Source organism: Littorina saxatilis, linkage group LG8 (genome assembly GCF_037325665.1).
Source record: "Littorina saxatilis isolate snail1 linkage group LG8, US_GU_Lsax_2.0, whole genome shotgun sequence".
Classification (NCBI taxonomy): domain Eukaryota; kingdom Metazoa; phylum Mollusca; class Gastropoda; order Littorinimorpha; family Littorinidae; genus Littorina; species Littorina saxatilis.
Genome location: NC_090252.1, coordinates 56,767,629 through 56,784,007, shown reverse-complemented (window position 1 = coordinate 56,784,007; position 16,379 = coordinate 56,767,629). Strand labels below are relative to the sequence as shown.

The following is a 16,379-nucleotide window of genomic DNA, read 5'->3' as shown; positions in this document are numbered from 1 at the left end:
TAAACAATTAAATTCAATATATATATATTTTTAATTTGTTGTGAACTTGTACAATTATACATTTACTTTTCTTGGATGAAAAATCCCCTGTTTTACCGAATACACATGTCCAAATTACGAGGCTCTGAGGCAATCATCGCATTGTTTTAAGAAAATGACTGAGGTTGTTGTCTTGTTTTCCTATGCATCACTGTACATAATAATTATGGAGAGAAAAAATAAAAATCTATGAAGTTTTAGAATCGTGTTATGTGTGTATGTACGTGTGTGTTTGTGTGTGTGTGTGTGTGTGTGTGTGTGTGTGTGTATGTGTGTGTGTGTATGTGCTAGTGTTTGTGTGTGTTTATGTGTGTGTATGTGCGTGTGTGTTTGTGTGTGTATGTGTGTGTGTGTGTATGTGCTAGTGTGTTTGTGTGTGTTTATGTGTGTGTATGTGTGTGTGTATGTGCTAGTGTGTTTGTGTGTGTTTATGTGTGTGTGTGTGTGTGTGTGTATGTGCGCGTGTGTGTGTGTGTGTATGTGCGAGTGTGTTTGTGTGTGTATGCGTGTGTGTGTGTCTGTGTGCGTTCGCGCGCGCGTGTGTGTGTACGTGTGTGTGTGTAAATTTACTCTTTTTGTCAAGTTAAAAAAAACTGACGGTAAGAGCAAAGCCTGACATAAAGTATCTTCATTTCGATTCCAAGGGTACGAAAACAAAACTAAAAGCTTGAAATGAAGCCTCATCATTTCGACTGGAGAATACCAGAAAACAAGAACAATGACTCTGCAGTGCAAATCTTTATTTCCATTTCAAAGCAACACAGATTAAAAGACAACATGAATTAACTTTACTTCGATTTCTCAGTAACTGAAAATAAGATGACACCACTCAATAACGGTGCTTGTGTTTCTGAGTCCAACAACCCGTGAAGGTAAAGGGTTCGAATTTTCTAAGAAGCAGAGTTCTTCTGCTTCGGGTTGGTAGCAACAATGTACAAGGCCCATTATTGCCACTAGGGGGCGAAGAGAGGTCAAACAAACCGACGACAGAAAATTATACAAAAAAGACAGAGCTGCCTATTTGCATGTATCAGTCTAGACCAATGAATAAACGAATTCCGAAAATAACTGTCGGGTTTGTATGGGTTATGAAAGAGTGAGTTCCCTTGCGTTTGCGCAGACAAACATGGCCATGTGCGACAATTTACCACATGACATTACAGGCCAGTCACTAACAAGACGGCGCGTAACAAACACTTGTACAGGAAGCACATGGCAATGTTTGTCTGCGCAAATGCAAGGGTACTCACTTTTTCAGAACCCGTGTAAACCCGACACAGTTATTGCCGAGAAAAATCTATTCGGCTACCGCAGCAATCATCGGAGTGGCCCACAGAGTTAGCAAAATCCGCAGAAGTTGGAACAGTCCCAATACAGTCACGTTGGACGGAAAGAGAAGATACAGAAAAGACAGAGCTGCCTTTTTGCAGGTACCAATCTCAACCAATCCGGCTACTGTAGTGGTCCTCGGGGGGGAGCAAAGAGTTAGCACACTCAACATGAGTTGGAACAGTCCGAGTTAGAAATACATGAACAGATTAGAACAAACAGTGCCATGATTGGATCGCGGATTAAATGGATTGCGGAAGGGGACAAAATACGAAGTTTTTTGTCAATTTTGACAAAAGTAGAAGTAATTCGAAGGTTATGAATGCTTTGATTACAAAAGAACGGAAACGTCTGCGGCAGCTGTCCTCTGGGTGAAACAAAGAGTTAGCAAAATTTGCAGAAGTTGGAACAGTCCCAGTACATGTTGGACCACACGTTGCACTTGTCTTTCGCCAGGTGGCACCAGTTGACGTCCTGTGCTGGACACGTCTCTGCAACAACAACAAAGGATGCGTGTCAATCATTAGAATACAAATTCAAGGTCATTCTTTTTGATCCCCACGATCTTACTGTGGGGGTCAAATTCATGCAGTGTCTACTCACCAACGTTCCATGTGTTCGTCTCTTTTTCATTTCTTTTCCTTATTCGTTCATGGGCTGAACCTCTCTCAGTTTTCACGTGTGTGTCCGTTTTTTATCCCCCCCTCCCCCCTCCCCCTCCCCCTCCTCCGTGGACCTCCCCCCTCCCCCGGTAAGAAGGCAGTCATACATCGTTTTTTTGAATAAATGCTTGGTATTTTCCTGTTTCTATAACCCGTCGAAGTGTGACATGGATTACAGGATATTTTCCGTGTGCACTTAATTGGTCTTGTGATTGCGTGTACACACGAAGGGGGATAAAGCAGTACCAGGTCTGCACATAAGTTGAACTGGGATATCGGAAAATATTCCCACCCTTAACCCACAAGGCACGGCCAGGATTCCAACCCATGAACTTAATCCGCTTGGGAGGCCGACGTCGTATCCTTTAGGCCGTCTTCAACATCTGTGTGTATGTGTCGTTCAAGACAAAGACTAGGTGGACCTACTCGTGCTTGTTAGGCAAATATCTATAGAGTCACACGTTCCGTAAAGCAAACTTTCGAAACATTAGCTTTTGCACATGTCATTTCTTCTTCTTTTTTTCCTTTCTTTATTATTATTCCATTGCTGGGACATTTGGGTGGCTTCATTTCAGTGGAAAGCTAGCAGCAACAAGAGTCGCGCTACCCAGGTGTGTGCGTGTTTAGGTGTAACCAGCCACCTGCACTGTTTGCAGAACGGCCGAGGTCTTGTACGTGTCACTGTGGTGAAATGGAGCGTGTCACTGTGGTGAAATGGAGCGTGACACTGTGGTGAAATGGAGCGTGACACTGTGGTGAAATGGAGCGTGACACTGTGGTGAAATGGAGCGTGTCACTGTGGTGAAATGGAGCGTGTCACTGTGGTGAAATGGAGCGTGTCACTGTGGTGAAATGGAGCGTGACACTGTGGTGAAATGGAGCGTGTCACTGTGGTGAAATGGAGCGTGACACTGTGGTGAAATGGAGCGTGTCACTGTGGTGAAATGGAGCGTGTCACTGTGGTGAAATGGAGCGTGTCACTGTGGTGAAATGGAGCGTGTCACTGTGGTGAAATGGAGCGTGTCACTGTGGTGAAATGGAGCGTGTCACTGTGGTGAAATGGAGCGTGTCACTGTGGTGAAATGGAGCGTGACACTGTGGTGAAATGGAGCGTGTCACTGTGGTGAAATGGAGCGTGTCACTGTGGTGAAATGGAGCGTGTCACTGTGGTGAAATGGAGCGTGTCACTGTGGTGAAATGGAGCGTGACACTGTGGTGAAATGGAGCGTGACACTGTGGTGAAATGGAGCGTGTCACTGTGGTGAAATGGAGCGTGTCACTGTGGTGAAATGGAGCGTGACACTGTGGTGAAATGGAGCGTGACACTGTGGTGAAATGGAGCGTGACACTGTGGTGAAATGGAGCGTGTCACTGTGGTGAAATGGAGCGTGTCACTGTGGTGAAATGGAGCGTGACACTGTGGTGAAATGGAGCGTGACACTGTGGTGAAATGGAGCGTGTCACTGTGGTGAAATGGAGCGTGTCACTGTGGTGAAATGGAGCGTGTCACTGTGGTGAAATGGAGCGTGACACTGTGGTGAAATGGAGCGTGTCACTGTGGTGAAATGGAGCGTGTCACTGTGGTGAAATGGAGTGTGACACTGTGGTGAAATGGAGCGTGACACTGTGGTGAAATGGAGCGTGACACTGTGGTGAAATGGAGCGTGACACTGTGGTGAAATGGAGCGTGACACTGTGGTGAAATGGAGCGTGACACTGTGGTGAAATGGAGCGTGTCACTGTGGTGAAATGGAGCGTGTCACTGTGGTGAAATGGAGCGTGACACTGTGGTGAAATGGAGCGTGACACTGTGGTGAAATGGAGCGTGACACTGATTCCGTCTATGAGGCTGCACATCAAGTTGACCCGTGTCCATCCCGGTCTAGATTTGAACTCGTGACCCGCGGATCATAAAGCGACCAATTGAGCTACCCGGCCCCCGAATGCGTTTAGGTAACAGACATACTTACCGTAGAGGTCGCCGCTGTAACTATTAGGACAGGTGTATGTACAGGTAAACCAACCTTTCAAAACGTTAACTATTGCAGTAAATTCAGGTAACAGATTCAACTTACCACAAAGGTCGCCGCTGTAACCTTTAGGACAGGTGCACGTGCAGGTGTCTGGATTTATTGTCCCCTTGTGCTGGCACACTGTACCCTTGCACGGCGCTGTAACGGAAAACACAGGTGTGCATCAAGCATTATATTGAGGTGGAGCAGTACACAAGATCTAAGACTCTAGGCTCTTCAATCTGGCTATTTGGGACCTTCTTCTTCTTCTTCTTCTTCTTCTTCTTCTTCTTCTTCTTCTTCTTCTTCTTCTTCTTCTTCTTCTTCTTCTTCTTCTTCTTCTTCTTCTTCTTCTTCTTCTTCTTCTTCTTCTTCTTCTTCTTCTGCGTTCGTGGGCTGAAACTACCACGTACACTCGTGTTTTTTGCACGAGTGGAATTTTACGTGTATGACCGTTTTTTACCCCGCCATTTAGGCAGCCATACGCCGTTTTCGGAGGAAGCATGCTGGGTATTTTCGTGTTTCTATAACCCACCGAACTCTGACATGGATTACAGGATCTTTTTCGTGCGCACTTGGTCTTGTGCTTGCGTGTACACACTGGGGGGGGGGGGGGGGGTGTTCGGACACCGAGGAGAGTCTGCACACAAAGTTGACTCTGAGAAATAAATCTCTCGCCGAACGTGGGGACGAACTCACGCTGACAGCGGCCGACTGGATACAAATCCAGCGCGCTACCGACTGAGCTACATCCCCGCCCCTGCTATTTGGGACCAAGTCATCGTTCTGCTTTCTCAGTTTATATTGCGGTCTCCTTGTTCACAACTTTTCCCATTTAGCTTTATGACAGTAAGATCAAGACGATTCTAACGGGATGTTTGTTTGCTTGTTTGTTTGCTTAACGCCCAGCCGACCACGAAGGGCCATATCAGGGCGGTGCTGCTTTGACATATATAACGTGCGCCACACACAAGACAGAAGTCGCAGCACAGGCTTTATGTCTCACCCAGTCACATTATTCTGACACCGGACCAACCAGTCCTAGCACTAACCCCATAATGCCAGACGCCAGGCGGAGCAGCCACTAGATTGCCAATTTTAAAGTCTTAGGTATGACCCGGCCGGGGTTCGAACCCACGACCTCCCGATCACGGGGCGGACGCCTTACCACTAGGCCAACCGTGCCGGTTAAAGGGATGCAAGCGCTCTAAATATAGACAATAACAGTAAATGATGCAGGATGCTGATACTAGAATAGATTAGGTTTGTAGAAGTTCTGTGATGTTACCCTCATGGAAATTCGGACTGCTTTCTCACTGGGGAAAGCGAGCTGCCATACAGTACGGCGCGTTTTCTTCTTCTTTTTCCTGCATGTGAGTATTCATGTTTCAAAGCCCTGAGACTTTTGCCGTGAACTTGGGTTATTTAACGTGCGCATGCGTGCACACGGGGGTGTTCGGACACCGAGGAGGGTCTACACATAGCTGACTCTGGGAACAAATTCCTTGCCCAACGTGGGATACTAAGAAGAACTAATTTTCTACCGCGCATACGCTTTGTTCTTGACATTCTTTGTTAATTCAACGGTAGGCATGCTCCAAAAATGACAGAATGTTTACCTGACACCACTATCCACGATATGACGTCTTTTCGAACTGTTTTTGGCTTTTGATTCCACTTCGAAAGCGAGGGCCAAAAAAAAAAAAAGACTTCTTGTTTTTTGTCTTCATTCTTTTATTCGATATCGTATGTCTTTAACATGAAAAACAAGCAACTATAAATCATCGTCGCAAATTAGCAATACGACCACCTTATTTTCTTTGTATTGTGGGACATCAACAGGTGCATATTGGAAGGCTAACAGGGAAAACAATAACATACATTTATGTAAGATCTTACCTTCGCAGACTCCGCAAGCGATGGGGCAGTTTTCAGTATAGTACTTGTTGGTTGGGCATTTGGTGACCGCGTCAAACGTGGAATACGAACACCAGTTCTGGAAATCCTTCTTCGGACAGTTTTCTGCAATCATCATCATCATTATCATTATCAGCAGCAGCAGCATCACAATCACAAGCACAAGCACAATCATCACAATTATCAAAATCATCATCATCATCATCATCATCATCATCATCATCATCATCATCATCAGTTTCATATGCAGCAGCTGCAGCAGCAGCAGCACAATCAAAATCACAATTATCATCATGATCCTCATGATCCTCCTCCTCCTCCGGCCTCCTCCTCCTCCTCATCATCATCATCATCATCATCATCATCATCATCATCATCATCATCATCATCCTCATCATCATCACCATCATCACCATCGTCGTGGTCGTCGTCATCATCATCGTTGTCATCATCAACCTCACAATCATCATCATCATCATCGTCGTCATCATCATCGTCGTTATCATCATCCTCATAATTATCATCATCATCATCATCATCATCATCATCATCATCATCATCATCATCATCAATTTTTCTTTAATAGTTGACACCACCTACGTATTATACGTTATTTGTATTTTGGACCAAACAATTATATAAGGTCGGCGGGAAAATCGTAAACATTTTTTTAAATTTTGTTGTAGGTTTGTCCTTTATGTCAAGCAATATGTCTGACGCTAACTTCACTGACTGGTTGTGCAGTCGTCTCCGGTCCACAGGGGCTGGCACTGACACGTGCACGTGTTGAGGTCCAGGGTACCTCCGTTATTACACACCTTGCCCCCACAGTCTGAAAGCAAGACATAGTTCTTCTCTGAGAGGATGAATCAAAAAAGCATTAACCCTATTTGGACTACAGTGCCTCACATCTATCAAACACACACACACACACACATACACACACGCAACCCCCCCCCCCCCCCCACACACACACACATAAACACGCACGCATACACGTACGCACACACACACGCACACACACACACACACACACACACATACACACACACACACACACACACACATAAACACATAAACACGCACGCAAGCACGCACGCATACTCACACACACACACACACACACACACACACACATACACACTAACACACACACACACACACAAACACACACCAAAGAATGATCGTTTAGCACAGTCACATAATAAACGCCGTTAAATGCGATGCATTGCGACATTTAACAATGAAATACGACGTGCCACCCCACGTTTTCTGAATAAAACTATTGTTGAACTGATTGCGAAATCTAACAATGAATTACGACATTTAACAGAGAACAACTACATCCGACAATGAATGACGACATGGCTTACACGACAGAAAAAGTACCCCAACAGTCACGATACAAAAAGAAGAATGTTTTACCACATAGTTTTCCGGACTCGTCACATTTATCCGGGCACTTGCTGCAGGAAGGGCCTGCCTCATACGGGTCCTGGTTCGAGAACGTTCTGCACGACACACGTATTGAGAGTTACAACACTGGTCGACGTTCACATAAATCACGCCGCATATTCGGCTATACCGAGAGCGCACCTCCGGACCGCGGAAGTGAAGCGTTCCCGCCAACATCACGGTTAGTGTCCTCCATTCAAAGCAAACTGTGTCTATTAGAAAAATACCTATGTACAGTCTTTATTTATGGTTGTGTGGATTCATAAGGTATGTATCTGGTACATGTGTTATGTAATAACACTACATAACACACCAATTAGAAAAGTATACACGTAAACAAACATACGAACCGATTTGCTGTAGATCCTTCCATATTTTAACATCTTCGTCAGCTTCCATCTCATCCTACACGACTCCTTGTCGATAAATGGACTGCTAAGCCTAACTATTATTTTCATTGATATGTCCTGCGCATATATGTGAAATTCCAACATTTAAAACAGTCTACAAAAAATTAAGATCGATACATATAATGTATTTGTATTTTTGACCGTCGCCGACGCGGTCTCGAAGAAACACTGACGGTCTCGATCTGTGTAAAATGTCATATCTTGGTCAACAAAACAAATAACGTATGGCATCTTTGGAAGCGATCCCAGGCCCCGTAGAGTCCTCAGTCTGAAACTGGTTTCTGTACTTGATAGGAGTTTATAGCCAATGACAATGTAGATTCCGGTATTAAGACAGACACTATGGCTGCACATGCAATCATCGATGTAAACAACCTACTATATCTCAACAAAAAAAGAACCCTGACAGATTCCTGAAACACACTAGCTGTGTTAGTACGTGTTGTACGTATGCTTGTGTGAGAGTTTCACCTACACACTACACTACACCACTACATGGCCTTCTCGCGTTGGTATTAATAATAATATAATAATAATAAACACTTATCAATCGCCCCGTCTCACCAGAGCTCACGGCGATGTACAATAGCGTACATACACACACACACACACACACACACACACACACACACACACACACACACACAAACACACACAAACACTCACACATACACACAGACACACAGACACACGCACGCACACATACACACATTCACACATACACACAGACACACGCACACACACACACACACACACACACAGACACACACACGCACGTACCCACACACGCATATACGCATGGACACACGCACGCACACACACACACACACACACACACACACACACACACACACACTAACATTCAGTTTGTGGATAATAATACTATAAAGACTATCCTTAAAAACTCTCACCTATAATGACTATTCTTAAAAACTCTCACATATACAGACTATCCTTAAAAACTCTCACCTAAAACATACATTTATAGATATACATGTGACACACAGGTGTTGTCGTGTAAACGTACCCGGAGAAGTAATTGCAGATGTAGATCGGACGTGACGGGCACTGGGCCTGGCCGCACCCAACACGAGATGCTGAGTGGAAAATCTCCTGCAATCAAAACATAGTTTGTTAAAATAGAAATGAATTTTCTGGGGAAAATAGTGTATGAAACCGCTTTATGTTGTTTAAATTGATGAGATGTGTGCATTTGGTTGCGTGTGATCTGTTTATAAAATAAAATATTGTTGAAAACTGAAAGAAAAAAAAATTTAAAATTTAAAAAAAAATAGAAATGAATGAGGGAAGGCAGAAATCCAGAAGGAGAATGGCCCCCCGCATCAATTCAAAATGATTTATATTGGAAGCTATAGTAGTGAAGGAGCTAATTTGAAAACATTTTTTCGGCAAAATAAGAGCAACAAATACCCACACAAAAATAATGTACTCACATATGAACGAAGACGACGAAACTTACAATGTACAACTAATTCAAGATGATCTAATTTGGAAGAAAGGCACATTGGAAGATACAGTAGTGAAGGAGCTCATTTGAAAACGTTTTTTGGGGGGCAAAATAAGATCAGCAAATACCCACACAAAAATAATGTACTCACATAGGAACGAAGACGACGAAACTTGCATTTTACAACGTTACGACCCTGGGGGCTTCTTCAGGGAGATAGACACGAAACAAAATAGAACACTAAGAAGACAGACAATAACACAGAAAGAAGAACTACAGATACCAAAACAAACGGACAAAAGAAGTAAACATTTTTTTTTTAATTTTGTATATTCATATACATGAACCTGAAGAAGACCTAAGGGTCGCATTAGTTGTAAATTGTGACTTCGGCGTCTTCGTGATGACATCATATTTTGTGTGTTCTTTTTGTCAAGTATTTTTATTACTGTTGTTCTTTAAGCTTTATACGCAAGAAGTCCAAAGGAAATGTGCTATCGTCACGCTCATAAGAAAAATACCTATCTCAGTGTTAGGCATTTCTGTAGTAAAACTACATTGGAAGCTACTGGAAGGGTATCTATCATGTGTTAGAGAGTACACACTCTCAGACCATCGGAAACCATTGCCACGGTAACGTAAGCAAAACTGCCGATATCGTTTCTTGAGTTAGCCATTCTTTCTTTATGATACAGGAAGACTTGTTTTGAGAATGTGAAGGTAAGCAAAAGCTCTTTGTGGGTTGTTATGCAGTTTTGCTGATTGAAAATGTTGCTGTCACCTCTTTATCTCATGTTTATCTAGCTGTCAGCTCAAGATAGGCAGTTTGCAACTTATAACTAAAATGAGATAGGCAGCTACAGAAACCAAAGAAAGTTGTTTTGCGTTTTTCTCAAAACATCAAAAAATGACATAGGCAATTATTGTATGAGCGTGACGCCACGCTCTAACTTAGGCACACTTGCAACGATAAACTTGAACATGCTCCATAACGATGTTAATAAATTAATCAATGTAGATAGAATAACAGTTGCTGTCCATTCTGCTAATCATCGCTCCACGGCTATCGCCAGTTGTCTCTCTGACCAGACGCTAAAGTCCTACGCGAATCTATCAAAACAAGAATACAGAGTTATCTCCCATATGTGGTTCGCGAGCAGTGTTCGCGAGACGAAAATGATTGCAGATTGGCCGACTTCGACAGTGATCTCCGTTCTGTTCTTCACAGTTATGATAAAGACATCGTTCCAAGGTCAAAACAAGTCGAAATTTTGGGACTGCTGCCGGAAGGAGACCGTAATACATGGTTGCATCACTGTCAACTGGCTACAGAAAAAATCGTCTGCTCCAGCGAGCGCCAATATCAAACGGTTGATTATCACGTGACACTTTTACCATATTTAGAGTTGTTTGCACAGTAAATACAGCCGTCTTACATATCAATTCCTTTGTAATTTAAAAATTACACGACACTATGAAAAATCATTATCGACGATCGCGAATCTGCTTACATCCACATTACGAAAAGATCTAAATATGTAAAAAATAAAAATAAAAAAAATAAAAATCGATTTCCTCGCCAGACAAGGAAAACCAAGGCATCCTGTCAGAGATAGAATGAGACCCGAAGGGAAGTAACTCATTTTTGACCTGAGTTCAGGATGAATTGCTGTCATCAAACGCTTGAGCATTATAGTCACAATTCTAAGTCTCGGCAATCATCCAAACCGATAGCAGACAAGACGCATGCGAATCGTGGTATACAAAGTCCTGCAAGATCCAACGTTCTCGTGGCAGAAAAATAAAGGCGGAAACGGAAACAAAGGCAGTGTGTTGAAATTCACAGAATGCAACTGTTTCTCCAACAACAAAATTACGGATTTGACAAAAACCATTGCAACACTGTATTAAGATAATCCTAGTGTGCGGTGTTTAATCACAACCACCATGTGTGTGTGTGTGTGTGTGTGTGTGTGTGTGTGTGTGTGTGTGTGTGTGTGTGTGTGTGTGTGTGGGTAATGTGTATGTGTGTGTGTGTGGGTGCGTGTATGTGTGTGTGCGTGTGTGTGCGCGTGTGTGTGTGTGTGTGTGTGCGCGCACGTGTATGTGTGTGAGTGTTTCTGTGTGTGTGTGTGTGTGTGTGTGTGTGTGTGTGTGTGTGTGTGTGTGTGTGTGTGTGTGTGTGTGTGTGTGTGTGTGTGTGTGCGCGCCCGCGCACCAAAGCAACGCCTTTAGTACAAAAACTACCATAATCGGCGTCGAGATGGATGTTCGGCTTGAAGATGACTGACCTGAATGTAGTGTCCAGTGACATACGTCCATTCTCCAAACGTCCAGTCCTTTATTTCACTGTACCAGGCCTGGACGGCATGGTCGAAGGACTTATGTCCATAGGCTGCGTTCTGTCCCACGAAGCCTGGAAGCTCTGGTTGAACAAAAGGATTAACAGATGGAGACTTGTGAGCTTGTTGGATTAACAGCGTATAAACAATCATTATCCCAAATAGGTCTCAGCTGCACCAGAGGACGTTAAACCCCAAAGTCAGGCAGTCAGCCAGCCAGCCAGCCAGCCAGCCAGCCAGCCAGCCAGCCAGTCAGTTAGTCAGTCAGTCAGCATGTTGGGGGATGAGGGCGAGGGAGGCGCGGGAGGTATATTGTGTTGTGGGGGGGGGGGGGGGGCTTCGGTGTGTGTGAGTGTGTAGTGGGGTGGTAGTGTGTGTGTGTGTGTGCGTGCGTGTGTGTGTGCGTGTGTGTGTGTGTGTGTGTGTGTGTGTGTGTGTTTGTTTGCGTGTGTGTAATACTACTGTCGGGTTTGTAGGGGTGTGAAAAAGTGAATACTCTTGCTTTAGGAGCGATAAATGCGCACGTGCTGCTTGACCACGTATTTCAGGCACACCCATCGCTAGTGATTGGCCCGTAGATTATTTGTCTCACTAAAATCAAGGGTATTCACTCCTTCAAGATCCTTACAAACCAAGCACAGTTACTGCCGTCATTCGTCTACTTACAGCGCTTAAGTTCAACATTACATAAATGGGCATGCAATGCAATCGTCGCCCATTTACCAAAGATCTCTCCATACTTCACAAACACACATGTAACTAAGACGGCCCAAGATAAATCGGTAAGTCTGGCAGCGGAACGGAATGCAGATGTTGTCGGAGCAGAGAGTTGAGAGCACACAGGCACAATGAACTGTCCCCTGTTTCTTACAGGCGAGAATAGGCGAGATTGGCGAGTGGGGCGATGAAGTACCGTTTCTTGGGCACATCTCGCCGCGAGTGACGCTAGAATTCTCGCCTCGAACGCTAGGTAGCTTTGAGCTTGCTCGCTTGGCGAGAAAACATGGGGGCCACGCAGCTGCCCATCCGATTGGCTGTCCATGGTTTTTGACCGACCAGTGCAGACGACCTTTTCCGTATCAACCAATGGTGTTTAATTCTTACGTAGCTAGCCATTAAACCATTTCATAGACACTCTCGCCTCGTAGCTTCGCGAGTGGCTGGCCGAAAGAATATCGATCTCGCCTGAAAGAAACACGCGTCAGGTGTTAGGACAGAAAAGAAATAAACAAGTCGCGTAAGGCGAAATTACTACATTTAGTCAAGATGTGGAACTCAAAGAATGAAACTGAACGCACTGCATTTTTTCACAATGACCGTAGTCCGCCGCTTGTGCAAAACGGAGTGAAACTGACGAGCCTGTTTAGCGCGGTAGTGGTTTTGCTGTGCTGTATAGCACGCTTTTCTGTGCCTCTCTTCGTTTTAACTTTCTGAGCGTGTTTTAATCCAAACATATCATATCTATATGTTTTTGGAATCAGGAACCGACAAGGAATAAGATGAAATTGTTTTTAAATCGATTTCGGGAATTTAATTTTGATCATAATGTTTATATTTTTAATTTTCAGAGCTTGTTTTTAATCCAAATATAACATATTTATATTTTTTTGGAATCAGGAAATGATGTACAATAAGATGAACGTACATTTAGACAGTTTTATATAAAAACAATTGTATTACAATTTTCAGATTTTTAATGACCAAAGTCATCAATTAATTTTTAAGTCACCAAGCTGAAATGCAATACAGAAGTCCGGCCTTCGTCGAAGATTGCTTTAAAAAAAAAAATGTCAATCAAATTGATTGAAAAATGAGGGTGTGACAGTGCCGCCTCAACTTTTACAAAAAGCCGGATATGACGTCATCAAAGACATCCATCAAAAAATGAAAAAAAAGGAACTCTCATGTAAATGTCAAAAAGATCGGTCCAGTAGTTTACTCTGAATCGCTTTACACACACACACAGACACACACACACACACACACACACACACACACACACACACACACACACACACACACACACACACACACATACACACACATACACACACACACACACATACACCACAACCCTCGTCTCGATTCCCCCTCTATGTTAAAACATTTAGTCAAAACGTGACTAAATGTAAAAACAAGAAAAACAAGTGTTGACCTTAACGGGGTCAATAAGCCGCCCTTGGTAATATGGGGGTGGGACACGGAGACAGACAGACAGACAGACAGAGGGAGGGAGTTTTGTTTTTTTAAATGAATAAATTATAAAAATACATTTTTTTTTAAAGTAAATAAATAAATTTTAGAAAGAATTAATTAAAAAATTAAAAAATAAAAATTAATAAATTAATAATTTAAAAAAAATTGACCGAGCTGTTTACACGTGGTGACATGGTAGACAAACAAACACCTGAAACCCGGACAAACAGGCAGAGCAAATCCAGTAAGCACCCTTTACAAGGTGGCTTAATAATCCAACGCATGTTCGCATGCTGTCAGTGATAGAACGAGACCCGAAGGGAAGTAACTCATTACCGCCTCTTTCCAAAGTAAATGACGTACACACTTTTGCTTCACTTAACCTTCACAGTACCAATGGTATTACTCATGAACGGCCCATACTTTCTAAAGAAATATTCAACATAAAAAGTATCCTTCTACACAACCCACGCCATCCAAATAGAAATAAAGAAAGTAAAATGCCTTCTTTAACAAAAGTGGGTCGTCCATAACGCACCACATATAGACTGTATAGTTCAAATGACGTCACTATTTATTTGTTTATTTACGGAATAATTCTTCAAAAATTGGTCGTTATGAAGGATCTATGGTGTTTGAGATTTACATGAAGTCTCGATCAAAAATCCATGTCCCACCCCATATTACCAAGGGCGGGCTTCTTGACCCGTTGAGGTCAACACTTGTTTTTGTCCGGAGTTCTAATCCAACGCATGCTGTCAGAGAACGAGACTCGAAGGGAAGTAACTCGGAGTTCTGGGTGCGGGAATTCCTGCAAACGTATCAGTCTGACAGGGGGTTTCGTCCCCTGGCTCGGTTTGTAAAAGCGTTAAAAGCTAATATCTTCCGTTTGACTACCGCTAGGAATGTAATTTTTTGCATACACCCGTCTAACCCTATTCCTAACAATTTCACGAAATGTGAGCTTAATTGACCCAGAGATACAAGTCTTACCCGACAAACACCGACCGACCGCCCGCCCGCCCGCCCGCCCGCCTCAAACAAACAAACAAACAAACAGACAGAGCAAATCCAGTAAGCCCCATTATACTAATGGCGGCTTAACAAGACTGCTGTACATACCCGGTTCGGTGCGATTCTTGTCATGTTTTTCCAAACACTGCATGGCCCACTTAGTGGCTACCTTGGCCAGTCTGTCGTCCCACACCTGCACAACACACATCACATTTGTATTTTGTTTGTTTGTTTGTTTGTTTGCTTAACGCCCAGCCGACCACGAAGGGCCATATCAGGGCGGTGCTGCTTTGACATATAACGTGCGCCACACACAAGACAGACGTCGCAGCACAGGCTTCATGTCTCACCCAGTCACATTATTCTGACACCGGACCAACCAGTCCTAGCACTAACCCCATAATGCCAGACGCCAGGCGGAGCAGCCACTAGATTGCCAATGTTAAAGTCTTAGGTATGACCCGGCCGGGGTTCGAACCCACGACCTCCCGATCACGGGGCGGACGCCTTACCACCAGGCCAACCGTGCCGATCACATTTGTAAAGGACGAACTCATAGAATAAATCTATTGGGTTTGTATGGGTTGTGTAAGACTATGCTGCTATGCTAACTTTGATTTTGGGACATAACGTGGTTATATGCTAAGGCAAAAAAATAGTCTGTTTACGGTAACATAGGCAAAAAAAATAGGGTCGGTAGGTCGGGATTTTTTTTTTCTCTCCCAAATGCCCAAAAAAAAGTCTAGGGTCGCGCGAAAAAATAGGGTCGGTCGTGATACCGTAAACAGACTATTTTTTTGTGTTTGGCCTAAGATTGTGTAAGGGGGATTACCCTTGTTTTTATAGTCATTAGTCAAGCATTTTGAAATGCTTGAGTCCGAAGGACCGGTGTAACGTACACCTCTTCTTATCAGTCTGCCTTGGAGATGAGGACGAAATTCGAACAGAGGGTCAGAATAGTGCGGTGCTATTTCCTGGAACGAGGATGCAATGTTCAGTATAGAACTGAAGCGCCCCAACCGCGACGGTGCCTGAGCTCTAAACCCAGACACACGCCAGTAAATACAGCACCCTATACTCACGTGACATGATTATATATGTGACTATCCCCCAAATTCGATTTATTCGAAAACGCACCGAGCGGTGCTGCTGATCGAACTTGGGACCATGTATTCCCTCATTTGCATTCTAGTTTCTGATGATAAATGGTATTTTGACTTTAGCTTCAACGCAAAATAGTTATTTTCTTATTCAAGGGACGTAACCGCTTGGTGAGTTTTCTAATAAATCGAATTTGGGGTAAAATCGATCGAATGACATCACAAATCTGCTTCAGTTGCAAGATCTTGTCATGATTTCCCCCTCAAGATAATTGCACTGCTTGAAATTGGCGGAGAAACATTCAGTCTGCAGTTAAATTTACATGTCACGTGACTCACAGACCAGCACACGGCACTGTAAAGTATATCCCTCTCCATTTACCTCTCTCGCCACCATCCGCCCTACCCTTGATCTAATAACTATTTAGATAGACA

At 43.5% G+C, this 16,379-nt stretch overlaps 1 protein-coding gene across 1 annotated transcript in view; it reads right to left on the bottom strand.

The window, feature by feature from the left end:
* Positions 1-764: 764 nt before the first annotated feature.
* The window catches only part of LOC138973907 (cysteine-rich venom protein Mr30-like), a 23,112-nt gene continuing 7,497 nt past the window's right edge, over positions 765-16,379 (bottom strand). Inside the window, exons 4-11 of the mRNA XM_070346616.1 lie at positions 14,953-15,037; positions 11,584-11,717; positions 8,852-8,937; positions 7,385-7,470; positions 6,693-6,791; positions 5,942-6,064; positions 4,106-4,201; positions 765-1,859 (exon numbers count right to left, since the gene is read on the bottom strand). Of these exons, the coding sequence (XP_070202717.1) occupies positions 1,753-1,859; positions 4,106-4,201; positions 5,942-6,064; positions 6,693-6,791; positions 7,385-7,470; positions 8,852-8,937; positions 11,584-11,717; positions 14,953-15,037 (816 nt within the window). The 3' untranslated portion in view covers positions 765-1,752. The remainder of the gene's footprint in view (positions 1,860-4,105; positions 4,202-5,941; positions 6,065-6,692; positions 6,792-7,384; positions 7,471-8,851; positions 8,938-11,583; positions 11,718-14,952; positions 15,038-16,379) is intronic.